The 27,738-nt window shown below is 38.5% G+C and overlaps 1 protein-coding gene across 5 annotated transcripts in view; it reads right to left on the bottom strand.

The window, feature by feature from the left end:
• The window catches only part of RAD18 (RAD18 E3 ubiquitin protein ligase), a 113,438-nt gene that overhangs the window by 47,925 nt on the left and 37,775 nt on the right, over window positions 1-27,738 (bottom strand). For all 5 annotated transcript variants that reach the window (XM_069562094.1, XM_069562091.1, XM_069562092.1 and 2 more), the window contains exons 8-10: window positions 24,995-25,071; window positions 23,650-23,710; window positions 93-230 (exon numbers count right to left, since the gene is read on the bottom strand). In XM_069562094.1, coding sequence (XP_069418195.1) covers window positions 93-230; window positions 23,650-23,710; window positions 24,995-25,071 — 276 coding nt within the window. The remainder of the gene's footprint in view (window positions 1-92; window positions 231-23,649; window positions 23,711-24,994; window positions 25,072-27,738) is intronic.

Below are 27,738 nucleotides of genomic sequence, written 5' to 3'. Positions count from 1 at the left end.
ACTAATAAGTCCAAAGTAAAGTCTTTTGATTTTATTTTATATTAAAAATAGTAAAATTCAATATACTTCTGTTTTTAATTAAAGTCTCTTACCCACACATACAGAGGATAGTTTTTCTGTAGATTCATCTTCTCCTTTTGTTGCTTTTCTTTTGGACATTCCAACAGTCTTTCTGTATCCTTTTTTGGCTTGATCCACCAGCAGATGAAATTCATCCTGATGTTTTTTACCTGAAATTCAAAAGAGGTCAGTAAATCAGGACTATAAAAACTACATGCATGTCTACAATCGACAAAGTGAACATCAAGAATAATCAAGAAGAACATAAAGGTGCTCAAGAACAGCACCCTTTGAACTAATTTACAATGAATTTAAAAGGCCTGGGGTGGGGCAGGGGTCGGGGGGATGCTGTGGCAACCTTCTTTTATATTAGTATCTTCTCCTTTTCTCAGATACAGACTTGAAACATAACATTCCTAGTTTTTATCTGTAGGTTTCTTCCCACATCCATACTCTTTTTTTTTTTTAATTGGAGGTTAATTACTTTATTGAAATTCTTTTTTTTTTTTTAATTTTAAAATCTTTAATTCTTACATGTGTTCCCAAACATGAACCCCCCTCCCACCAAGTTTTTTGTTAGAGCATGAAAGAGGCTGTTTTCTTAAATATTTCCAAAAGACACCAGTCTAACTTCTAAGATATAACAGTACTAGAAGGAAGAATATTAACTGAGTTTAAAAGTAGAAGTTTCTAGGAAAGATGGATAAAAACAAAGAATACCCACTTTAATTCCCCCTTTTCCTTCACATTTCTTGCCTGTTTTCTAACAAAATCCCTTTGATAATCTAAGACCCCCACCACCATCAATCTATCTTGGTATATTATAATTAATCAATCTTAATTTACTAATATTTCAAACACCTCTGAAGATAATTTAAGCCTGACCTCCAGGTCACCACTATTAATGTATATTAATTTACTCAATAAAGAGTAGCCACTCATTGTTAGAGCATGGATTTGAGGACATCTATTTTTGATTCTGAACCAAGGTTCAAACAGCTGAGGTTGCACTTAAACACTGCTGCTAAGTCACTTTAGTTGTGTCAGGCTCCGTGCGACCCCATAAACAGCAGCCCACCAGGCTCCCCCGTCCCTGGGATTCTCCAGGCAAGAATATTGGAGTGGGTTGCCATTTCCTTCTCCAATGCATGCATGCATGCCAAGTCGCTTCAGTAGTGTCTGACTCTGTGCGACCCCATGGACAGCAGCCCACCAGACTCCTCTGTCCAGAGGATTCTCCAGGCAAGAATACTGGAGTGGGTTGCTATTTCCTTCTCCACTTAAACACTGTAGCAACCTTAAACACTTAAGTCATGGTCTAAAATGTTGTTGTAAATTCTATACAATTTTAGAGTCATACTGCAAATAGTTAAAAGTTTTTAAATTGTTTTCATCCAATAATCACCATTTTCTCTATAGTGAAATATCATTAATAACTAGATTTAGGGGGAAATTTGTGCTTCAGTTGAAAAACAATGCATTTTCTAAACCTACCGTTCCATATTTCTAGTCATCCCCTATGAGCTATGTTCAGCTCTGTAAATTGTAAATAACTAATGGTAATGGAAAATAATTCTTGCATACAAGTAGAATTCTGTCTGGTGAAGGCTTGACTAACTTCCCTCCCCTATTGTGGAAGAAGCTAGTTTTGCCTCTATTTGCACATTCATTTCAGTATTCCCTGATCTATATATGTGACTGTTCCTTGGACATTAGGGAGAGACTGTTCCTAATTCCAACATATTTATGTGTATGGTATGTGTATGCAAACTCCCAGTGAAACTAATGTATTGGGCTGTAAAGTGTCTGGTAGGTTTTAAATAAGAGACTGGCTAAAATTTCAGGAACATATAAGTTGCCCATAAAGATTATTAGGAAAACTGAGCTCTTCAGAAACAGGTGAGATCTTATGCTTAGGCAAGGGTAACAGCACTATGGGGTCTACATAATCTAATCAGCTCTGTTAACAAGTCTCCTCCACTGTTAACTTATGGATTATGGATTTAAGAATTACTCAAGAAACTTCCTAATGTAATCTCGTAACAGTTAAGAAGGCTTAATGACTTTGTCTTCTGAAGGAATAAAATCCCAGGTTTAAGAAAGAGATTTTCTTTTTAAATCTAATTACCCCTCCAGCTAGACTAGAAACAAAAGTAAATGGCAACCACTACTGCAACTTTGGCCCAAGAAGTCCAACAACTCCTGCTCAAAAAGTGAACAATGCCAAGAGATTATGACTGATAAAATTGTTCCTACTCATTTCTCCACCTCATTTTAGGAGCACTGCCATTTGGCAAGGAAAACTACAGAGTTTAAATTAAATGCCCTGAATTTACCTCTTTAAAGTTTTAAGTGGATCAGATAGTGGCAGGAGCAGATGAATAAGCTCCCATGCAACCAAGTCATATTCTTCAAGATTTTTAGTCCTTGAATCATACCTTCCTGCTTTGCCAAGTGGAAATATACTATTCTCCAGTGCCAAGTCAAGTCCTTCATGCCCTGACCACCTTCACTGCTCTTTTTAGAGCATATTTTACACCCAGAGTATCTCTGAGTCTGCCCATGAACCCAGGGGTGTACCAAAACCAGGATCCAAGAGTGGCACAGACTCAAGCCTGTACAGTGACACCAATGAGATACATACTCCTCTACTTCATATCACAGAAAGAGTTTGAAGTCAGGGTTTCCCAAAATAAAATTTCATGTCTTTTTTTTCACCAACTGGCTATGACATTCATGCAATGAAACATGGATGAAGAACAGATTAATAGTAAAAGCTAACACTCATTTTGGGATTACTCATTCAACTGTGAACTGACTAGCCTCACTTTAAATTTATGATCATAAGTCTCAAACAAGCACTCAGCACTATCATACAACTTTTCTACCTTTCTCCAGTAAACTTTTACAATTCTCAAAAATGACAACTTCACACTTCCGCCAAAACTGCAACGCTTGCTTCTCAGCTGTGCTCACATCACTCTGAAAATACAGATAAATTCTAACAGGAACTCTGACATCTTACAACTACTACTACTTCATCTGTGCACACATGATCTCTCTTCCCTCGCAGTGAGCATGCAAAGGCTGTCCTTGCTGCATTTAAGGACCAAGCTCTAATTTATGCTCTGGATTCCATTAAGGCCTTCTCAAGGATGCAATTATCCTTTCCTGTACCACCAACTTCTCCTCTCTTTTGAATCTTTCCCACTGCATACAAGTAAGCTTGGGATGGGATTGTGCTTTTGAAAGTGAAAGTGTGGGTTGTGAATACAACTTAGTAGGTCCAGATCAGCATGTTTTTCTTAATAAAACAAAAAGGATAGGATAAAAAGTGCCCAAGTGCATTAAAATGGAAAGAGGAAACAACCAAGATGTCCTTCAGTAGGTTAACAGATAATCAATCAAACTGTGATATATCCAGAAAGTGGAGTGTCAACCAGTTCTGAAAAGAAATGAGCTATCAAAGCATGAAAAGACAGAAGAGCCTTACACGAACAGTACTAAGTGACACAAAGGGCTTCCCAGGCAGCACTAGTGGTAAAGAGTCTGCCGGTCAATGCAGGAGATGTAAGAGACATGGGTTCTATCCCTGGGTCCGAAAGGTCCCCTGGAGGAGGGCACAGCAACCCACTCCAGTGTTCTTGCCTGGAGAACCCCATGGTTAGAGGAGACTGGCAGGCAATAGTCCATGGGGTTGCAAGAGTTGGACATGACTGAAAAGACTGAGCAGGCACGCACATAAATGAAAGAAGACAATCTGAAAAGGCTACATACTATATGATTCCAGCTATACATAGGATATTCACAAAAAGGCAAAACTATGGAGACAGTGAAAAGATCAGGGCCTGGGGTTGAGGATGGGGAAGGGAGACGAACAGATGGAGCACAGAGGACTTCTGGGGCAGTGAAAACACTCTGTATATTGTATTGGTAGATACACGTCACAAATTTGTCAAAACCCATAGGATGTACAACACCAAGTGAGAACCTAGAAGTAAACTACAGACTGTGTGTGATTGTGAGTGTCAATGTAGGTTCAACAACTGTAACAAATGTACTACTCTAGTGTGGGAATATTGGTATTTGCAGAGGTTATACATGTGTGGAGGCAGGGAACACACAGGAATTCTGTAATTTGTCCCACTTTTAAAAATAAGTAAGATCAGTTATGGTTTAGATAAGCATAACCAAGTGGCTTTGGAAGTCAATTATCTCACTACTTTTATTTTTTCAAAGTCACTAAAGAAATTCTAAGAAAATATGATGGAAACCAATTTTTTCTAATGTTGGAGACAGTCAAGCTCAAGGAGGGTGCACAGGAACATCATCTGAAAATATCTAAATACAACCTTTTAAAACATGAAAAGATTAAAAACTATTTTGCAAAATTTATTTCAGTAATATGTGTGCATACAGGTAACAGTAATATAAGATAAATTTTTCACTGTGAGTTGCAGTAAAAACAGATCAGATAACCATTGGGTTAAGTATCTTCCAACTTTGAAGTGAAGGTGAAAGTCTCTCAGCCATGTCTGACTCTTCGAGACTCCATGGACTCTAAAATCCATGGAATTCTCCAGGCCAGAACACTGGAGTGGGTAGCCTATCCCTTCTTCAGGGCATTTTCCCAACCCAGAGATCGAACCAGGGTCTCCTGCATTGCAGGAGGATTCTTTACCAACTGAACTATCAACAAACAAAACCGTCCCAGGACCCAGCACCCACCTCCAGCTTTGACTTCATTTCTCACTCTTACTGACACAGCGAAACTTGCCCTAAGAGTTGTCTGCCTTCACAGCTCCACTTCCTCACCTCAAATTTGGTCTCAATCAATTCTAAGCGCTTCTGATGTCTCCTCTCCTATGAAATCACTCTTGCCACAGTGTATTGTGACATTGAGTCATGAAATCAATTACCTGTCTCAGAACCTGGATACTTTTCATATATTTTACCTAAAACAACACATGACAACAGTTTAAATGCAGAAGTTAATGTGAGTGAGAGTCAAGATGTCTCTAGTAATTAAGACATTAAGGAGATTTGCAAAAACAGAAAGGAGTCTTATTCTTCTCACTAAATTTTTAGGATCAGACTTACTGAAAAATAATTTGCACAAAAAATGTTTTAAGTGGACAATCTGATGCATTTTAAAAGAATGTATAGTTGTGTTATCTACCAACACAACCATGAAACAGAAGATTTAAATTATCCAGACTTCCTTTGTAGTCAGTCCCTGCCTTTTTCCATCTGTAGCCCCAGGCAGTACCACTTTGCTTTCTGTTACCATACTTCTGTCCTTTCCAGAAGGGTACAGAAGTGGAATTATACAGGGTGCTACCTTTTCAGTTGGGCTTTTGTTAGTATAATGTTTCTGAGATTCATCCTGTTGTTTCAAATGTCAGGGGTTAATTCTTTTTTGAATATATTGCAATGTGTTTATGGATACTGAGATTGTTTTCAGTTTAAGATAGTATGAATAACCTGCTGTAACATTTATCTGTAACACTCATCAAACTGTTTACTTATAACTAATAAACTTTATTTATCCGGTCCCATCACTTCATGCGAAATAGATGGGGAAACACTGGAAACTGTGTCAGACAGTTTTTTTCGGCTCCAGAATCACTGCAGATGGTGACTGCAGCCATGAAATTAAAAGACGCTTACTCCTTGGAAGAAAAGTTATGACCAACCTAGACAGCATATTCAAAAGCAGAGACATTACTTTGCCGACTAAGGTCCGTCTAGTCAAGGCTATGGTTTTTCCTCTGGTCATGTATGGATGTGAGAATCGGACTCTGAAGAAGGCTTTGTGCCGAAGAATTGATGCTTTTGAACTGTGGTGTTGGAGAAGACTCTTGAGAGTCCCTTGGATTGCAAGGAGATCCAACCAGTCCATTCTGAAGGAGATCAGCCCTGGGATTTCTTTGGAAGGAATGATGCTAAAGCTGAAACTCCAGTACTTTGGCCACCTCACGAGAAGAGTTGACTCATTGGAAAAAACTCTCATGCTGGGAGGGATTGGGGGCAGGAGGAAAAGGGGACGACCGAGGATGAGATGGCTGGATGGCATCACGGACTCGAAGGACGTGAGTCTGAGTGAACTCCAGGAGATGGTGATGAACAGGGAGGCCTGGCTTGCTGCGATTGATGGGGTCGCAAAGAGTCGGACACGACTGAGCGACCGAACTGAACTGAACTAAACTGAACATCTTGACAAATCTGATTCTAAAAATCTGGATGTGGATATATGCTTTCACTTCTCTTGGGTAAACAGCTAGGAGTAAGTAGGTGCACGTGTCAATTTATAACAAACTACTAAACTGTTTATTTAAATGACTGTATCTTTCTGCAGTCTCACCAGAAATGTATAAGAGTTTCATGTGCTCTACATCCTGGTCAACACTTGGTATTGTTTTTTTCTTTTGTGTCATTAAAATAAGCGTGTAGTATTATTTTACTGTTATTTTAATTTCTATTTTTCCAAAGATTCGTGACTAATGACTAACAAGACAAACGATATATTTTTATGTAGTTATTTGGCATATGAGTATTTTCTTTTCTTGAGGAATCTGTTGAAATATTTGCCCTTTTAAAAAATACTGGGATTGCCTGGCAGTCCAGTGGTTAGCACTCTGCTCTCACTTGCCCTTTTAAAAAATACTGGGGCCATCCATATGTCTTCTTTGGAGAAATGTCTATAGTTCTTTGGCCCATTTTTTGATTGGGTCATTTATTTTTCTGGAATTGAGCTGCATAAGTTGCTTGTATATTTTTGAGATTAGTTATTTGTCAGTTGCTTCATTTGCTATAATTTAGAAAGATGGTAATGATAACCCTGTGAGACAGCAAAAGAGACACAGATGTATAGAACGGACTTTTGGACTCTGTGGGAGAGGGAGAAGGTGGGATGATTTGGGAGAATGGCATTGAAACATGTATACTATCATGTAAGAAACGAATCGGCAGTCTAGGTTCGATGCAGGATACAGGATGCATGGGGCTGGTGCACTGGGATGACCCAGAGAGATGATATGGGGAGGGTGGTGGGAGGGAGGTTCAGGACTGGGAACTCATGTACACCCGTGACGGATTCATGTCAATGTATGGCAAACCAATACAGTATTGTAAAGTAAAAAATAAAAATAAAAGAGCACACACACACGCACAAATAAATAAATTTTAAAAATAAATAAATTTAAATTTAAAAAAATAATAATAATAAATAAAAAATACTGGGGACTGCCTGGCAGTCCAGTGGTTAGGGCTCTGCTCTCACTGCTGGAGGCTTAGGTTTGATCCCTGGTTGGTAAACTAAGATACCAAAAGCTGTACTGCTACTGCTAAGTCATTTCAGTCGTGTCCGACTCTGTGCAACCCCATAGATGGCAGCCCACCAGGCTCCCCCGTCCCTGGGATTCTCCATGCAAGAACACTGGAGTGGGTTGCCATTTCCTTCTCCAATGCATGAAAGTGAAAAGTGAAAGTGAAGTTGCTCAGTTGTATCCGACTCTTAGCGATCCCATGGACTGCACCCCACCAGGCTCCTCTGTCCATGGGATTTTCCAGGTTGTACAGTATGGCCAAATAAAAAAATAAAAAATACCACCTAGAACATATTATTGAATTGTAAGAGTTCTAAATAAAATATAGATTCTAGCACTTTGTCAAATACAAATTTTACAATATTTCCTCATAATCTATTACTTGCTTTTTCATTTTCATATCCGTCTTCTGAAGAGTAAAAGTTTTTATTTTAATAAGACAGAATGTATCACTTTTTTCCTTTTCTTTTATGATTCATACTATTTGTAAAAGGTGATCATGTTTACTGTGAATAAAAAGTCGCATTTCTTCCTTTTACTCTGAGTATTCTTTCTATTTCTTGCCTTATCACACTGGCAAGAATCCACAGTACAGTGCTGAATCCACAGAACAATGGTAAGAGAAAAGAAGCATTCACTATTTCACCATTAAATATGACATTAGTTGTAAGTTTTTCAGATCTCCTAAACTGAATTGATGCTTTCAAATTTTGGACTCTTCAGAGTCCCCTGGACTGCAAGGAGAGCAAATCAGTCAATCCTAAAGAAAATCAACCCTGAGTATTCATTGAAAGAACTGATGCTGAAGCTTAAGTTCCAATACTTTGGCCACCTGATGCGAAGAGCAGAGTCACTACGAAAGATCCTGATGCTGGGAAAGATTGAAGGGGCAGCAGAGGATGAGATGATTAGATAGCATCACTGACTCAGAGGAAATGAATTTGTGCAAACTCCAGGGAGTCGCAGGGTCTGACACGACATAGTGACTGAACAACACATACAGGATTAATGAAATTCTTGTTTAGTAAGAGTTCTTTTAATTACTGACTGTTCAATTTTGCAAATGCTTATCTACATCTACTTAAAAAATTATACAGTGTTTTTCTTCTTCAGTCTATTAATGCACTGAATTATGTTGATTAATTTTCTAACATTAAACCAGTCTTGCATTCTTAGAATAAGTGAAGTCGCTCAGTTGTGTCCGATTCTTTGCGACCCCATGGACTATAGCCTCCATTCATGGGATTTTCCAGGCAAGAATACAGGAGTGGGTTGCCATTTCCTTCTCCATCTTAGGATAAATCCCTTGGTTTTATAACTTGGTTATAATGCATTATCCTTTTATGTAATGTTGGAATTGATTTACCAAAATACTGTTAAGAATTTTTGCATCTATGTTCATGAAGAATACTGGTCAGAACTTTAAGGTAGGAAGTATTCCTTCCTTTTCAATTTTTTAGAAGAATTTTTTTAGAATTAGTATTATTTCCTTCTTTATGTATTTCACAAAATTCACCACTGCAGCCATTTGGATCTGGAATTTTCTTCCTGGGGATGCAAATTCAATTTAGTTCCCAGATGAAGGAATATTCATGCTTATCTACTTTTCCTTGACTAAGGTTTAGTAATTGGGTCATTATGAAATTTGTCCATTTCATGTATGTTCCCAAATGCATTGCCAGTTACCTGTAATACTTATTAATTACAATAAGATACTTAGTATCCTCCCTCTTTTATTCCTGATACCCACAATTTGTGTTTTCTCTCTTTTAGTCCTAATCAGGGTTGCTAGAGGTTTCTCAATTTTGTTGATCTTTTCAAACAACCAGCTTGAGGTTTCATAGATTTTGTTATTTTCCTGTCTTCAATTCCATTGATTTCTGCTCTTCACTATTACATTCTTCCTGCTTGCTTTGGATGGAATTTACCCTTTTTTCTAGTTTCTTAAGATGAAAGTATTAATGATAAATTTAAAACCTCTTCTCTAATTTTCTAGTATCAGCATTTAATGCTACACATTTCCTCCTAGGCACTGCTTCAGTTGCAACCCACAGTGATATGATGCATTTTCATTCAGTTCAATTTATTCCCTAATCTGTTTTTACTTCATCCAGTACATTTTTCAATTCAAGTATGTTTGTCATCTAAGGAATTCCATTTGGTCTTTTTTATAGGGTCCACTTCTCAACTCAGCAGGATCCTCCTTGATTCTTCCTTTTTGACATAAGGAGCGTATTTGTAAATGCTGTTTTAACATTCTTATCTACTAGTTTTACCAGTTCTGTCATTCCTGTGTGTTAGTTGCTCAGTCATGTCCGACTCTTTATGACCCCAAGGATTGCAGCCCACCAGGAGCCTCTGTCCATGGAATTCTCCAGGCCAGAATACTGGAGGGGGTTGCTATTCCCTTCTCCAGGGGCTCTTCCTGACCCAGGGATCAAACCCAGGTCTCCTGCATTGCAGGCAGATTCTTTACAGTCTAAGCCACCAGGGAAGCTCTGGTTCTATTAATTGATTTTTCTCTTTTCTAGGATCTTTTCTTTTTTTGCTTCTTTGAATGCCTGGTAATTTCAATAGGATACTGTTAATTTTATATTGTTGGTGGCAAAATTTTATTCTATCCTTAAACTGTATTGTAGTTTATTCTGCTGCTGCTGCTAAGTTGCTTCAGTTGTATCCGACTCTTTGTGACCCCACAGACAGCAGCCCACCAGGCTCCTCCGTCCCTGGGATTATCCATGCAAGAATACCGGAGTGGGTTGCCACTGCCTTCTCCAATGCATGAAAGTAAAAAGTGAAAGTGAAGTCACTCAGTCGTGTCCAACTCTTTGTGACCCCATGGACTACAGCCCACCAGGCCCCTCTGTCCATGGGATTTTCCAGGCAAGAGTACTGGAGTGGGCTGCCATTGCTTTCTCCAGTGGTTTATTCTGAAGCACATCAAACTAGTTGGAGTCAACAAAATTATTTCATGCTTTGCTTTCAAACTTTATCAGGGCAAATTATCAAGAGAAGAGAATAAGAACACAGCCAAAGAAAGACTGGATAAAAATATCTCCAAAAGATGCAACTGGTAAAGGACTTATTCAAAATATATAAAGAACTTTTAAAACTCAGTAAGAAAATGAACACCACAATTAAAAAACAGGCAGAATATTTGAGCAAAAAAGATTTACCAAGGAAGATATGTAGATGGCAAGTAAGCATAGGAAAAGATGCTCAGCATCATGTTGTTAGAGAATTGCACATTAAAACAATGAGATACCACTATACACCTAACAGAATGGCAAAAATCCAAACACTAACACCACCATATGCAGTGGGAATGCAAAATGGCACAGACACTTCCAAAGATAACTTGACAGGTTCTTAAAAAACTAAAGGTACCTTATGACCCGGCAACCACATTCCTTAGTATTTACCAGAATGAACTGAAAACTTATGTCCACACAAAAACTTGCACATGAACATTTAATTATAGCTTTTCTCATAATTGCCAAAAGAGGCAACCAAGATATTCTTCAGTAAGGGAACTGGTCATTGAACTCTGGTATATCCAGAAAATAGATTATTCAGCTCCCAAAAAACAATGAGCTATTAAGCCATGAAAAAACTTAGAGGAAGCTTAAATGCATTACTAAGGAAAAGAATATATACTGTATGAATCCAACTGTATGACATTCGGGAAAAGACAAAACTATGAAGACAGGAATAAGGTAAGTGGTTGTCAGGGTTAGGGATAAAGATGTGGCACACACAGGATTTTTAGGGCAACGAAACTATGCCTGTGTACCGCAACAGTAGAAATACAGCACTGGATGTTTGTCAAAACCCACAGAATATATACTACTAAGAATGAACTCTGGATAAACTGTGGATTCTGAGTGGTAACAGGTGTCAATGTAGGTCCATCAGTTAAAACGAATGTCCCACTCTGGCGTGGGGTGTCGCGAGCAGGGGAGCCTGTGCCTGTGTCAGATCAGGAGAGACATGGAACTGTCAATACTTTCCACTCAACTTTGCTGCGAACCTAAAACTGGGCTAAAAACCAGTCTATGAAAAAAATCTTTTTATTAAGGAAAATTAAAGCACAAGTAGCCTAGAGCAGGGATCGGCAAATAATAGTCCAAGGGTCAAATGCAACCCATGGCTAATTTTTGTATGGTCCTCAAGCTAAGACTGGTATTCATATTTTAGAAAGGATTATAAACAAACAAGAACATTTGACAAAGACCATATGTAGCCTGCAAAGTCCAAACTATGTATTATCCGGCCTTAAGGTAGTTAAGCTTTACTAATAAAGCAGTAATATCTTTCTGAGGCTTCTGCCTAATGCCTTACTTCTTACTAAGAAGTTTTTTCAACTGTGCCTGGCGGCTGTTGAAATTCAAGCTGTTTCCTGTCCTGTGTGAACTCCAGGAATTGTTCTGGAACTAACCTTTCCAAGTTTTTCTCTGGGCAATTTTCTCTCATTCAAGGCTAGAAGGCCAGGTAGCCAAAGACTTGCCCAGATCTTTCTATAGATCTTTAGAGCTCTGTTCTCTCTGTGGATCCCTCCCTTCTGAGACTCTGTCCTGTCACCCTGGTCTCCACAACTTTGATTTCTGCTGTACCTATTCAGTGATACAACAAGATAATTTTGGGCTCCCCCCACCCGGAGCCATTAAACTGCCTGCCAGCTGCTGGAGCTGTAAGGCTCATCATTTTATTTGTTTTCTTTCTCTCAGGGATAACAGTCCTGTGCTACCTTTTTTCCAATATCTGAAAATCCATTGGTTTATATATTTCATCTGGTTTTCTAGCTTCTAAGGGGGGGGAAAGTAAGTATAGTCTATTATTCCATCTGGGCTAGGAGTAGAAATCTCCATTTACTTTGATTTTTGTGTATTGGGAAAGTGTTTTTTTTTCTTACCAAAATATGATTTTTTTAAAAAAATTTTATTTGACTATAATTGTTTTACAATGTGTTAGGTTCTGCTGTACAGAAAAGTGAATCAGCTACTGTTGCTAAGTTGCTAAGTTGTGTCTGACTCTCTGTGACCCCATGAACTACAGCATGCCAGGCTTCTCTATCCATCACTGTCCCCCTGAGTTAGCCCAAACTCAAGTCCATTCAGTCAGTGATGCCATCCAACCATCTCATCCTCTGTTGTCCCCTTCTCCTCCAGCCCTCAATCTTTCCCAGCATCAGGGTCTTTTCTAGTGAGTCAGCTCCTTGTACCAGGTGGCCAAAGTATTAGAGCTTCAGCTTCAGCATCAGTCCTTACAATGAATATTCAGGGTTGATTTCCTTTAGGATTGCCTGATTTGATCTCCTTGCAATCCAGGGAACTCTCAAGAGTCTTCTCCACCACCATAGTTCCAAAGTGTCAATTCTTTGGTGCCCAGCTTTCTTCATGGTCCAGCTCTCACATCTGTACAAGACTACTGGAGAAACCGTAGTCTTTACTATAAGGACCTTTGTGTGCAAAGTGATGGTTCTGCTTTTTAATATGCTGTCAACGTTTGTTACCATGAGAAACGCTGGGCTGGATGAAGCACAAGCTGGAATCAAGATTGCCAGGAGAAGTATCAATAACCTCAGATATGTAGATGACAGCACCCTTATGGCAGAAAATGAAGAGGAACTAAACAGCCTCTTGATGAAAGTGAAAGAGGAGAGTGAAAATGTTGGCTTAAAGCTCAACATTCAGAAAACTAAGATCATGGCATCCAGTCCCATCACTTCATGGCAAACAGATGTGTAAACGGTGGCTGACTTTATTTTGGGGGGCTCCGAAATCACTGCAGATGGTGACTGCAGCCATGAAATTAAAAGATGTTTGCTCCTTAGAAGGAAAGTTATGACCAACCTAGACAGCATATTAAAAAGCAGAGCCATTCCTTTGCTGACAAAGGTCTATCTAGTCAAAGCTATGATTTTTCCAGGAGTCATTAGGGATGTGAGAGTTGGACTATAAAGAAAGCTGAGCACTGAAGAATTGATGCTTTTGACCTATGGTGTTGGAGAAGACTCGAGAGTCCCTTGGACTGCAAGGAGATGCAACCAATCCATCCTAAAGGAAATCGGTCCTGAATATTCATTGGAAGGACTGATGCTGAAGCTGAAACTCCAATACTTTGGCCACCTGATGTGAAGAGCTGACTCATTGGAAAAGGCCCTGATGCTGGGAAAGATTGAAGGCAGGAGTAGAAGGGGACAACAGAGAATGAGAGGGTTGGATGGCATCACCAAGTCAATAGACATGAGTTTGAGTAAACTCTGGGAGTTGGCAATGGACAGGGAAGCCTGGCATGCTACAGTCCATGGGGTCGCAAAGTCGTACACAACTAAGCGATTGAAATGAACTGAACTGATGTTTGTTGTAGCTTTTCTCCAAGGAGCAAGTATCTTTTAATTTTATGGCTGTAACCAACTGTCTGCATTGCTTCTGGAGCCCAGGAAAATGAAATCTGACACTGTCCCACATTTTCCCCATCTATCTGCCATGAAGTCATAGAACCAGATGCCATGATCTTAGTTTTCTGAATGTTGAGTTTTAAGACAACTTTTTCACTCTCAAGCTCTTTCCCTTTCATCAAGAGGCTCTTCAGTTCTTCTTCACTTTCTGCCATTAGAGTGGTATCATCCGCATATCTGAGGTTGTTGATATTTCTCCTGGCAATCTTGATTCTAGCTTGTGCTTCATCCAGCCTGGCATTTCACATGTACTCTGCATATAAGTTAAATAAACAAGGTGACAGAATACAGCCTGGATGTACTCCTTTCCCAGTTTTGGATCAGTCCATTGTTCCATGTTTAGTTCTAACTGTTGCTTCTTGACCTGTATATAGGTTTCTCAGGAGGCAGGTAAGGTGGTCTGGTATTCCCATCTCTTTAAGAACTTTTCAGTTTATTGTGATCCACACAGTCAATCCACACATTGTCAATGTGTCAATCCACACATTGTCAATGTGTCAATCCACACATTGTCAATGTGTCAATCCACACATTGTCAATGTGTCAATCCACACATTGTCAATGTGTCAATCCATACACTGAATCACTTGAAAATATACATATACTCTCTTTTTCGGACTTTCTTCCCATTTAGGTCACCACAGGTCATTAAGTAGACTTCCTTGTGGTATACAGCAGGTTCTCAATAGTTGCCTATTTGATACATAGTGTCAATAGCACATATATGTCAATCCCAATCTCCCAATTCTCCCCACCCCCCATCCCTCTTGGTATCCACATATTCGGTCTTTACAGCCGTGTTTCTATTTCTGCTTTGCAAATAAGATCACCTATTATCATTTTTCTAGATTCAACACAGAGAATATATGATTAAAATACATTACTTATGATTGACGTTAACATACAGTGAATTTACTGTTGTTTATAAGTGAGTTACAATATTTTTGAAATTTCCTGGTTTTAATTTTTCTTAGACCCATGTGTTATTTGGAACTGTATTATTTAGTTTCCAAATTATCTGGTGACTTTACAGAGGGCTTTGTTACTGATTTCTAGTTTGACTTCATCTTGGGGTAGAGAACAGACTCTTTGTACTGAACGGATTCACAAGGTGGGCCTTCTGCACATCCCCAGGGCTCGCCCTCTCTGTGCTACTTTCTCCTCTCCACACTCTATCTTGCAAACTTTAGCTCCGTCAGCTTCCCTGGTCTTTCTTTCTCCTTAACTCAAGAGCCCACCAGGCTCTGCCTGGGAACCCCTGCTCTCAGCCTAGAAACTGTTATAGTGCTTGTCTCACTTTTTCATATCTCAGATATTCCTGTCCTTTGTTATCGTTGTTTCTAACATCTTGAAAACTATGTCATGTGTTTTGCCCATTTAGGAGTGGTTGTTTTTTGGGGAGGGTGGAGAGGGGTATATACCAATTATTCTGTCCTAGCCAGAAGCAGAACCCCCTAAACTCTAATCTGTAATATGATACACACTGACAACTATAACCCACATAAACAAAAGTTCTTTGGTGCACTAGACAAATTTCAAGAGTGCACAAAGGCTTAGAGAACTGAGAGAACTGTTGCTCTAAACTTTGCAGTGTCCCAGGGCTTAGTTTTAGGCTTTGTTCCCCACAGCACTCTCCTCCCAGGTAATTTAGGTATACAATTTTAAATCACTCATCTTTTTAGTTAGGTAGATTAATCCATTCATACTTAATTCTCTTTTCCACTTAAATATCCACTAGAAACCCAAATTTAACATAGCAAAATAGGAATTCTGATCCCTTTCCCTATCCACAATCCTTGCCCTGGTCTCCATCTCAGTAAACGGCATCATCATTTCTCCGGCTGCTTGAACCAAAAATGTAGGGGTCGTTCCTGATTCCTCTTTTAGTCATAGGGGTATGTTAAATTCATCAGCAAGTACTACCGGCTCTACTTCAAAAGTTTACCTTGAATTGTCAATTTTAGTTCTATGACCACTCTAGAAATGCCACATCTCTGGCCTAATTTACTAAAACAGCCTCACTTCCTACAGGTCTCTCACCTACTTAAGGGAATCTTCCTGGACCAGCAGCTTCATCACTTTCTACCCCTACCTGAAGTCACTTCATAGCACATAAGACGAATCTGACACATCTTATTCACTTGTTTACTGTCTGACTATTCCCAATATAATGTAAGCTCTGCTTGAGCTGAGACATTATCTGCTTTCTGAATGTTATATTCCTAGTATCTAGAATATTGTCTGGGATACAGTCACTGGTAACCAATAAATATTACTTGAGTGAAGAGCCATCAGATTGGTTTTCTATTTCTTGCCACCTTACAATTTATTCTCTATTCAGCAGACATCATCTTTTCAAATGTAGATAAAATCGTATTACTTGTCTTTCTAAACTCTCCAATGACTTCCCACTGTAGTAAGAATAAAACCCAAAATATACTCCTAAAAGGTCTTATGGGTCTGGCCCCACCTCTATACCACTCTTCCCCTCCCCTTTACTCCCTACACTCTATTCACACTCACCTACACTGTGTTTGCTTCAGGGCCTCTGCCTTTGATGTCCTCTCTGCCTGGAATACTAGTCCTCCAGCTCTGTGAAGCATTACTTTTATTTTAAGGTAACAATTCACCTTTTAATTGTTACCTCATTTCAAAGGTCAACTCCTTAAGAAAAGCCTTTTCCTGATGACATTATCTAACGTCTCCATAATTTCTATCAAATTACTCCATTTTATTTTTTATAGCTTGCCAGTGCAGGAGAGGTGGGTTGGATCCCTGGGTTGGGAAGATCTCCTAGAGTAGGAAAAGGCAATCCACTCCAGTATTCTTGCCTGGAAACTCCATGGACAGACAAGCTCAGTGGGCAACAGTTCAAGGGGTTGCAAAGTCAGACATGACTAAGCGTGCACACATATACACATCAAATGTCAACTCTTTCAGTTCAGTTGCTCAGTCGCGTCCGACTCTTTGCGACCCCATGAATTGCAGCACACCAGGCCTCCCTGTCCATCACCAACTCCCAGAGTTCACCCAAACTCATGTCCTCATAATTCTTATCAAATTACTGTTTTATTTTCTTTATAGCATCTGCCATCTAAAATTGTAGTATTCGCTGATTTATTGTTTTTAATCTGTCTGCTATTAGAATATGACAAGAGGTCTTATCTCTATGACAAGAGGTCTTGTCGCTGCTCTATACTCAGTACATAGAACAGCAGCTGACACATGGCAGATGCTCAGTAAACATTTAGTGAATTAATGAACAACCTAATAAAAAAATAAAGGAAGAAACAGAGCTAACATGTCTTGCCTACTTAACAAGATTAAGCTGGTACTCTCAGGAAAAGTTTCAGGAGATAATCCCATGTTCATTAGAAGTTAGTTTTTCTTTTCTTGGCAAAGTATAAAACTATCTATTACCAAGGTAAAGACCAAGAAGATTCCCAAAATATGTCTGTCATGGCAGTTAGGCAATTAGAGTAATTCTCTGTCAGGCTAAGATTCCACCTCTGAGCAATTCAGTCGTACCTAAGAAGACTTATCAAATGCATTTGCAATCTGAAATCCATAGGTAACTCAATAAACTCATTTCATTCAACCCCATATCAAATATACTTTCTACAGATCTGCAACTAAGGCTCAAAATGATTTCACTATTTCTCTCCTCTTCTAAAAGAGGAAGTCATGAATACAAATCTATCCCAAAGAATGCTAAAGAAAATAAGATAAACACCATCACAAAACCACCAAAGTTACTCATTCATAAAATTAAGCTTTTAAAAAGCACTATAACCTGAAACTAAAGTTTAGTCTCTCAAAAAGAAGTTCCCAACACACAAATTATTTACTCAGATACAAAGCACGGCACAGGCAAAGGGCTTCAAGTTGAGTATCTGGTGAGTGTGGGTTTAATTTCCAGTCCTGCTTTCTACTAATAGTTATGTGGGCAATTTATCTAAGCCAAACAATAAATCAAGAGTAAAAGTAATATTTCCAATTATGTACAGATGCAATAACCGCTTTCCTGGAGAGTCTCCTGGAAAATGTATCCCACCAAAACAAGAAGAAAGAAGAGGTGGATTTGGATCCTGAAATAAGTCAGCTGCCATAGGAGGGAGGCTAGGATATCCAGAAGACTGGTGACAGGGAGCTCCAGGGCAGCCATGAAGGAGGCCCAGAGAGAGCCGCCACAGTGGACTGGAAAAGAGCTGGGGCTGCTTCAGGCAAGGGGCTTCTGAGAGAAAAGAGCCTTGATGAACTATCTATGAGGTTCACTGTAAAGTGACTCACATTTCTGATGGAAAGTTTAGAGATAAATTAATACCACATAAATAGAAAACTAAGCACATGAAATGATTAATTATAGGACAAACAGAATGTTTTCCTGAAAGGAATTACAAGTGTATGGTCAGAAAAAATAATTTTCCCTTTAATGCTCTCTGTTCTTAGCTGAGGCATTATAACAAAAAACAGATTTATATAAGAAAAACAAAACAGATGCTTATTAACATGTATACCTCATGTGTTTATGGAAGATACCCAGAGAAAAACTCTTAAGCCAGAGGTGATTTACAACACAGGCTTAAATATCATCTTCAGCTAGATTAACCAAAAAAAAAAAAAAAGGAAAGGTGTGGGGAAGGCCAGTTATGGGGAGATGGACAGGAAAAACACAGTAACCAAGAGTGAAATCTGTTATGCTGATTTAAGTCCAAGGCTTCTCCATCAACAGGAAACTAACTTACTTCTAGGGATAGAGAGGGGAGGAGAGACAGACACCTTTGTGCTGTGTTGTGCTTAGTCACTTTAGTTGTGTCTGACTCTGTGCAACCCCATGGATTGTAAGTGCCCCCAGGCTCCTCCATCCATGGGGATTCTCCAGGCAAGAATACTGAAGTGGGTTGCCATGCTCTCCTCTAGGCGATCTTCCCAACCCCAGGATCAAACTCAGGTTGCCTGCACTGCAGGTGATTTTTCACCATCTGAGGCAAATAGAGGGGAGGCAGAGACCTTTTCTTTCTGCTGCTTCTCAAATGCCTTCTCCTCAAAGAAATATGCCACAGTGACATATTCTTGGGAAGCGGCATATTCTGCTACCCTTCACAACCACAGTATGTATGCTGCCTAGTTCAAACTGTATACCAACCTTATAAAAAAATTAGGACAATATTCAGAGATTGAGAGGAAAGCGAAGAATCATGATTTAAAATGGAGCTAAATTTTCATTTTTCAAATTAGGACTTCAATCAGTTGTTAACAGGGAAAATTGAAAAATTCTCCAAGAAATAGCAGAAAGAACAATCATTTATAAAAATGAAGGTAATTATTAAAACAAAATCCCAAAGGTTTGACAGTTATTAGTTCAAGGAAATGGAAATGGAAACAGGTTGGTGGTGGAGGAGGCAGATTTTTTTATATAAGCCTAATAGAAATGTGATCTAAAAAAAGTTTATTAAAACATTTTAAAAAATGTTTAAAAAAAAAGAGCTATCAATGGCATATTTAGATTCTGATACTAAATGAAAATGTGACTAAAACTATAATGATAATAAGCACTTGAGCTTTAGTAAGTGTCCCCAAAGGTTTTTTTTTATTATTATTAAAGTATAAACTGTGGAAAATTCTGAAAGAGATGGGAATACCAGACCACCTGACCTGTCTCTTGAGAAACCTATATGCAGGTCAGGAAGCAACAGTTAGAACTGGACATGGAACAACAGACTGGTTCCAAATAGGAAAAGGAGTACATCAAGGCTGTATATTGTCACCTGGCTTATTTAACTTCTATGCAGAGTACATCATGAGAAACGCTGGACTGGAAGAAACACAAGCTGGAATCAAGATTGCCAGGAGAAATATCAATAACCTCAGATATGCAGATAACACCACCCTTAGGGCAGAAAGTGAAGAGGAACTAAAAAGCCTCTTGATGAAAGTGAAAGAGGAGAGTGAAAAAGTTGGCTTAAAGCTCAACATTCAGAAAACTAAGATTATGGCATCTGGTCCCATCACTTCATGGCAAATAGATGGGGAAACAGTAGAAACAGTGTCAGACTTTTATTTTTTTGGGCTCCAGAATCACTGCAGATGGTGATTGCAGCCATGAAATTAAAAGACGCTTACTCCTTGGAAGAAAAGTTATGACCAACCTAGATAGCATATTCAAAAGCAGAGATATTACTTTGCCAATGAAGGTCTGTCTAGTCAAGGCTATGGTTTTTCCAGTGGTCATGTATGCATGTGAGAGTTGGACTGTGAAGAAAGCTGAGCGCTGAAGAATTGATGCTTTTGAACTGTGGTGTTGGAGAAGACTCTTGAGAGTCCCTTGGACTGCAAGGAGATCCAACCAGTCCATTTTGAAGATCAGCCCTGGGTGTTCTTTGGAAGGACTGATGCTAAAGCTGAAACTCCAATACTCTGGCTACCTCATGTGAAGAGTTGACTCATTGGAAAAGACCCTGATGCTGGGAGGGATTGGGGGCAGGAGGAGAAGGGGACAACAGAGGATGAGATGGCTGGATGGCATCACCGACTCGATGGACATGAGTTTGAGTGAACTCTGGGAGGTGGTAATGGACAGGGAGGCCTGGCGTGCTGCAGTTCATGGGGTCGCAAAGAGTCGGACACGACTGAGCGACTGAACTGAACTGAACTGACACAACAGTGATGTGCTCACATCTGGGACCTGTGCACTTCCTCCTTCCTCCCCACAGGTCACAGTTGGACCTGCCCCTTCAAAGTTTAAAAAGTGAAAAAAGAAAACAGTTCTCTTAGCACAACTAAGACATAGCATTTATGGGATACTTAATCAGCAAATATTAACTCTCCACCATTGGCCGGGCACTTTAAATGTAAATTTAAATTGGAAACAAACCAACCAACCAAAGAATAAACAGCTACCTAATTGACAAAACAGTAACGTGGTCACACTGGGAAAGATACATACAAACGTCATTAAGGAAAATGAAGTGATAAAGTTGGGAAGCTGGTAATAATGAATAAAATGAAAACTATTTTTGGCACAAATTTGCAAGCTACAGAGTACTGAAATTCTTTACAGAAAAGTCACTGTGTAGCCTGAGGTCAGGATGGTAAGTCAGGAATGTTTCCATTTGAATCCCATTTTCTTCTCACAGTGATGCTTTGACAGCAACTAATTAATATCTGCAAAATGCTTAGTGATGAGCTCAAAGTATAATGTGAGTCACAAATCAAAGAGCAGGCACATTTGACAAAATTCAGCACCCATTTATAATTAAAACTCTTCAAAAAACGGGCATAGAAGGAAACTACCTCAACATATTAAATGCCATATATGATAAGCCTGCAGCAAACATTATTCTCAATGGTGAGAAACTGAAAGCGTTCCCCCTAAGACCAGGAACAAGACAAGGGTGTCCACTTTCCACCACTATTATTCAACATAGTTCTGGAAGTCCTAGCTACAGCAATTAGAAAAGAAAAAGAAATAAAAGGAATCCAGATAGGAAAAGAAGTAAAGCTCTTACGTTTTACAGATGACATGATAGTGGACATAGAAAACCCTAAAGATAGTATCAGAAAATTACTAGAGCTCATCAGTGAATTTAGCAAAGTTGCAGCATACAAAATCAACACACAGAAATCACTTGTATTTCTATGAACTAACAATGAAAAATCAGAAAGAGAAATTAAGGAATCAATCCCAATCACCACTGCAACAAAAAGAATTAAATATCTAAGAATAAACTCACCTAAGCAGACAAAAGAACTGTTTAGAAAATTATAAGACATTAATGAAAGAAATCAAAAAGGATATAAACAGATGGAGAGATATTCCATATTCCTGGGTAGGAAGAATCAATATTGTGAAAATGACTATACTACCAAACCCCATCTACAGATTAAATGTGATATCCCTATCAAATTACCAATGTCATTTTTCACAGAACTAGAACAAAAATTTCACAATTCATATGGAAACACAAAAGACCCAGAATAGCCAAAGCAGTCTTGAGAAAGAAGAATGGAGCTGCAGGAATCAACCTTCCTGACTTCAGATTATACTACAAAGCTACAGTCATCAAGACAGTATGGTACTGGCATAAAACCAGAAACAGAGATCAATGGAACAAGATAGAAAACCCAGAAATAAACCCATGCACCTATGAGTACCCTATTTTTGACAAAGGAAGTAAGAATGTACAGCAGGGCTAAGACAGTCTCTTCAATAAGTGGTGCTGAGAAAACTGGACAGCTACATGTAAAACAATGAAACTAGAACACTTCCTAACACCATACACAAAGATAAACTCAAAATGGATTAAAGACCTAAATGTAAGACCAGAAACTATAAAACTCTTAGAGGAAAACATAGGCAGAACACTCGGATGACATAAATCAAAGTAAGATCCACTATGACCCACCTCCTAGATTAATGGAAATAAAAACAAAAGTAAACAAGTGAGACCTGATTAAACTTAAAAGCTTTTGCACAGCAAAGGAAACTATAAGCAAGGTGAAAAGATAAACCTCAGAATGGGAGAAAATAATGGCAAATGAAACAACTGACAAAGGGTTAATTTCCAAAATATACAAGCAGCTCACACAACTCAATACCAGGAAAACAAACAACCCAATCAAAAAGTGGGAAAAAGACCTAAACAGACATCTCTCCAAAGAAGACATACAGATGGCTAACAGACACATGAAAAGATGCTCAACACTGCTCATTACTAGAGAAATGCAAGTCAGAACCACAATGAGAAATCACTTCACACTGGTCAGAATGGCCATCATCAAAAAGTCTGCAAGCAATAAATACTGCAGAGGGTGTGGAGAAAAGGGAATGCTCTTGCACTGTTGGTGGGAATGTAAATTGATACAGCTACTATGGAAGATGGTATGGAGACTCCTTAAAAAACTAGGAATAAAACCACCATATGACCCAGCAATCCTACTCCTAGGCATATATCCTGAGGAAACCAGGGTTGAAAAAGACACATGTATCCCATTGTCATTGCAGCACTATTTACAATAGCTAGAACATGGAAGGAACCTAGATGTCCATCAACAGATGAATGGATAAAGAGGTTGTGGTACATATACACAATGGAATATTACTCAGCCATAAAAAGGAACAGATGAGGTGGATGAACCTAGAACCTATAAAACAGAGTGAAGTGAGTCAGAAAGAGAAAAATAAATATCATATTCTAATGCATATATACGGCATCTAGAAAAATGGTTCTGAAGAATTTATTTACAGGGCAGCAGTGGAGAAACAGACATAGAGAATAGACTTATGGGCATGGGGCGAGGGGAGGAGAGGGTGAGACATATGGAAACAGTAACATGGAAACTTACATTACCATATGTAAAATAGATAGCCAACAGGAATTTGCTGTATGGCTCAGGAAACTCACAAAGGGGCTCTGTACCAACCTAGAGGGGTGGGATGGGAAGGGAGACGGGAGAGAGATTCCAAAGGGAGGGGATATATATATACCTATGGCTGATTCATGTTGAGGTTTGGCAGAAAACAACAAAATTCTGTAAAGCAGTTATCCTTCAATAAAAATATAAATTAAAAAACAAAACAAAACTCGTAACTCATCAAAAAAAGAAAAGAGCAGGCACATACTTGCAAAAAAAAAAAAAGTCACTGTCTAAATAAACATTCAGCCAAAATTCAGTCTCTTAAATAATATTAACAGGAAAGTTTGCACTGAACATTAATATACAAAACACATTTTTTAAAAATTACTTAAGATCAAAAACTGCAAGCCAAGTCTTTCGCAAATAAAGTGTAGTATAACTTACGATATTTACTGTGAATTTCATCTATTTCCTTTTCTGTTTGGTCCTTTGTAAAAACCATTACCTATAAAAATGAAATATTCTTAATTAAAAATTTTTTTAAATGACAAAAAAAGTAGTACAGTAAACTTAAAAGTCTCTAATGTGGATGTTTAAAATTGAGGAAAATAATCTCTCATCCCTGTTTTATATAGACCAAGAAGATTAACTCCTATTTACTTCTTTTAATACTATAATTAATATATGTTTTACTTACATCAGTAGAAAATGCAACACTGATTCTACTAGAATATATAAAGTATTAACACAAAAATCAATTAAATTTCCTATGTTCAATATTTAATTTTTTCACATTTATCAGTACAACAGGTTACACAAGACTGAAGAGACATTTAGTAGGTCATTAATAAGGCAGATCTCCCTGTTTGTCTTCTATCTTTTCCCAATCTAACTCCCAAGTCTACCACAAAGGTAATATGTAGAGAAGATGCAATACAAGACTTCATATGTTAAATTTCTAGTTCACTTTTTAAAATATTAAACTTCAAAGATCAGAAACGTACTGACACAATTCATTATAGTTTCCCTCTTATAGTCAGCACACGGGTAATACCGAAATCAATGAAAATCTCATTTTTTTCCTATCTGATTATAAACTTACTTGCCTAAAGTTGCTGCTTTCCTTACAAACACACTACCAATGGCCTAGAAAATGTCTACATGGGAGAGCCCAAAACACTTCCTCCAGTGTCAAAGGACACAATGACTATTTTCTTCTTTGATACCCTTTCCTTAAGTTTTGGACCATCAAGCTAGAGGAAGGCAATAGTGAAGGAATTTAGGTCTCTGATTCCCTCAACAAGCTCAACAGATGCTCAATCCTCGTCAGCTCTTACAATTACTTAACTTCTCAACCAGTATAATCATAGAATTGCAGAATGCCAGCACTAAAAGGGGCCCTCAGAGATCATACAGTTCAACCCCTGAGTCTTACAGATGAAGATCCTAAAGGTCACACAGGTTAAATGGTAAACAGCTTATTAAATGCAACTGCCAGAGAAAGGGTCAATACCAAGGTTACCTGATGTACAGGCACATGACTTTCCCAAAAAACTGTAATTCGCTAATAAACTCTACGTTGGACTGATTTTGTGCCAGAAGACTGCTAAATACATTAGAATTCTGTACTAAAAATGAGCTGTAAGTGAATCATAATACATTAAATGGAAAAGTATTCTAGTACATTTACCACTGAACAGATTCAATACCAGTTTGCTTTAATTTCTAGGGTATTCCACTTTTCTTTCCTTCATTTTTACCAAGATACTTAAAAAGACCATCAACATACAGTTTCATTGAGTTTACTAGCTTCAAAACGCATCCGAGTCTTCTCCATATTTTCAATTTCTTGAACTATTTCAGCAGCTATTAAAACAAGGACATACAGTCAGTATTAATTACATGACATGGCTCAATGTACTCTAGTTATATGATCTATTAACACTGAAGCTAGATGATGGGTATACGTGAACTCCCTGTTTGGTCTTTATAAATATTTTTCTGTAAGTCTAAAGTTATTTCAAAATAAAAGGGGGAAAAAAAAAAGAACACAGAGTTAAAACATTTAACTTTTACACATGCAATTAGTTTAAAAAATAACCAGAAGAGACAGCAAAGTCATTTTGCTCTTTCTCTTGAGTAAACAGATATAAACAGCAGTTCCAATGGAATACGAAAATTAATCTGTTAGTGTGAATTCTGTTCTTCTGGGATATCCACTCTAATGCCAATGTACAAAATGTTATAAGAAGGTACTTTTCAAAGAAAGTCAAAGGTCTATAAATAACAGGGGGGGAAATGTCCCAGACTCCAGAATTTTTGTCAGTACGTGTAGTTACCAATCATATACATCAAAGAGATCTGGAATATGCTCCATCTCATATGTAAATACCTTTGACTGCAAATACCATGAAATTTACCAATGCTATCTTTCTGCCTACTAGGCCAACACATTAAGACTAAAGTACATATAGTATAGGGGAAAGAACCACAAGCCCTGACACACAATTTATACATAAAAGGATACTATGTCTAGAAAGGAGTGTAAATGATGGACAACAAACACCATTAGGCATGGTTGACACTGTTTAGGCTGGATAACTGGTAAACAGGGGAAATCATCATATTCTTCACCATAAGAATTTAAATGCTATATAAATTTATACAAAATCCCTATTTAAAAGTTTCTTACAAAACCCACTGTCCTTGAGAGGATCATTTAAGAATGCAATTATCTCAATTCAAAGTTTATTTTTCAAGGACTGAGAGGTACCCCTTGCCTCCCTAATATCATTAAAACCAGTAGAAACAATGTAAACAGTCTCTATGAGCTGAACAGCTAACATAAATTTACTGAATCATGGTATAACAGAAAAGCAAAGGGACCACTTGCATTCTGCCCAATCCACTCACCCAAGTATCACTCAAGATAGCACCTGGCATATTGCTCTCTTCTAAGATATTAAGGAGATTGTATTAGGACTAGATGCAACTCAGGAGCTTAAATCTTTCAGGGGGACTTCTGATTCTGTATAAGATATAAAGACCTGGATATAGTGTCACTCACACCCTAGTAACAGGAAAAGCCTGAATAACTTATAACTGTAACTCTTCTTGAATCCATCAGAGCTAAGCTCACAGAGAAACCAACTAGCTGGAAATCTAAGTCAAATGCTTCCGAGGAGAGGGTCATGAGTACTGGCTGACATAATTAAAACAAGGATCATCCTACTGTTGGGTAAGAAGATTTCAGACAACCTTTCCGATGGATTGTAAAAGGCCAAGGGTGAACCACCATAACTGCACAAAAATCCTGGGAAGCTTAGATGTGGGGCTCACACCAGATTCAAGGTTATTTTCTACAGACTTTACTGGGTATTCTCAAGAACTCCTGAAGGAAGGGTGAGAATCAGAAAAAGTATCCCTCCACATCCAAGCCTGGGAAAGGAGAACAGCCTCCACTGCAGGAAGGACATGAAGCCCTATTCCTCTAACCCTCTAACCCTTAGGAAACAAAACCGTTAAGCCACTGAGGGAAGGCCAGCAAAACTGAAGACCCCAGAGCACAGGTAAATGGAGACAGGAAACAAACAAAACCCTCTACTCTGGCAGAGAGGTCAGGAAACCCCGGGCCCTGATCACTATAGGACCCTTGCCCCTTGGGGAGGCACAGGGTCACTGAGAGCCCCACCCAAGACCCAGCATCAAGGGCCTGCCTAAGACAGAGGCTATGCTAGAACAACAGAGAACAACCTCATGCCCCCTACCATGAACAGGACCTCCATGTGATAAGTAGCTGTAATCAGCCACTGGAAGAGAAGTGAGCATGGAAAGAGACTTTTTCAGGTACAGGTTCACAGGGAAAACCTAAGTGTGAATGAGGCAGGAACATTTTAAAAACAAACTTCTGATAACTCAGGCACCAACCTAAGCACAGGGGATATGAAACTGGTGGTCAACTATAGATAACTACAGCAAAAAAAACCCTAACCAATGAACCACACACACAGTGACGTCCTAGCAGAAGAGGAGACAAGTCCATTTTTCAGTCATTCACACTATTTACTTCAGTATTTAGCATCTCAAATATTGTCTGCTTTTAACCAAAATTTACAAGATATATGAACAAGCAAGCAAATAACAATAACAAAATCAAACTCAGATATCACCCAGATTTTAGAACTACCAGCAATGAAATTTAAAATAACTATGATAATATGCTTAAATATCTAGTGGAAAAGATGAACAACATGCATTAACAGATAGGTCATTTTAGGAGAGAGATGACACCATCAAGAAGAACAAAATCGAAATGTTAGAAATAAAAAAAAAGTTTACAGAGATAACTTGACCCAGCGAAGGAAAGAATTGGTGGACTTGAAAATGAGATTGATGGTATTACCCAAACTGAAACAGAAAAAAGGGGGAGAGGGAAACACACAGAAAAAAACAGGAGTAGAGTATCTAAAAACTGAGGGACAATATCAAATGGTCTAATAAACATGTAATAGCAACCCCATAATAAAAAAGGGA

This window comes from Ovis canadensis, chromosome 19, assembly GCF_042477335.2.
Source record: "Ovis canadensis isolate MfBH-ARS-UI-01 breed Bighorn chromosome 19, ARS-UI_OviCan_v2, whole genome shotgun sequence".
Taxonomy (NCBI): domain Eukaryota; kingdom Metazoa; phylum Chordata; class Mammalia; order Artiodactyla; family Bovidae; genus Ovis; species Ovis canadensis.
Note: the sequence above shows the minus strand (reverse complement) of the source record. Positions and strands in the feature narration are given on the sequence as shown.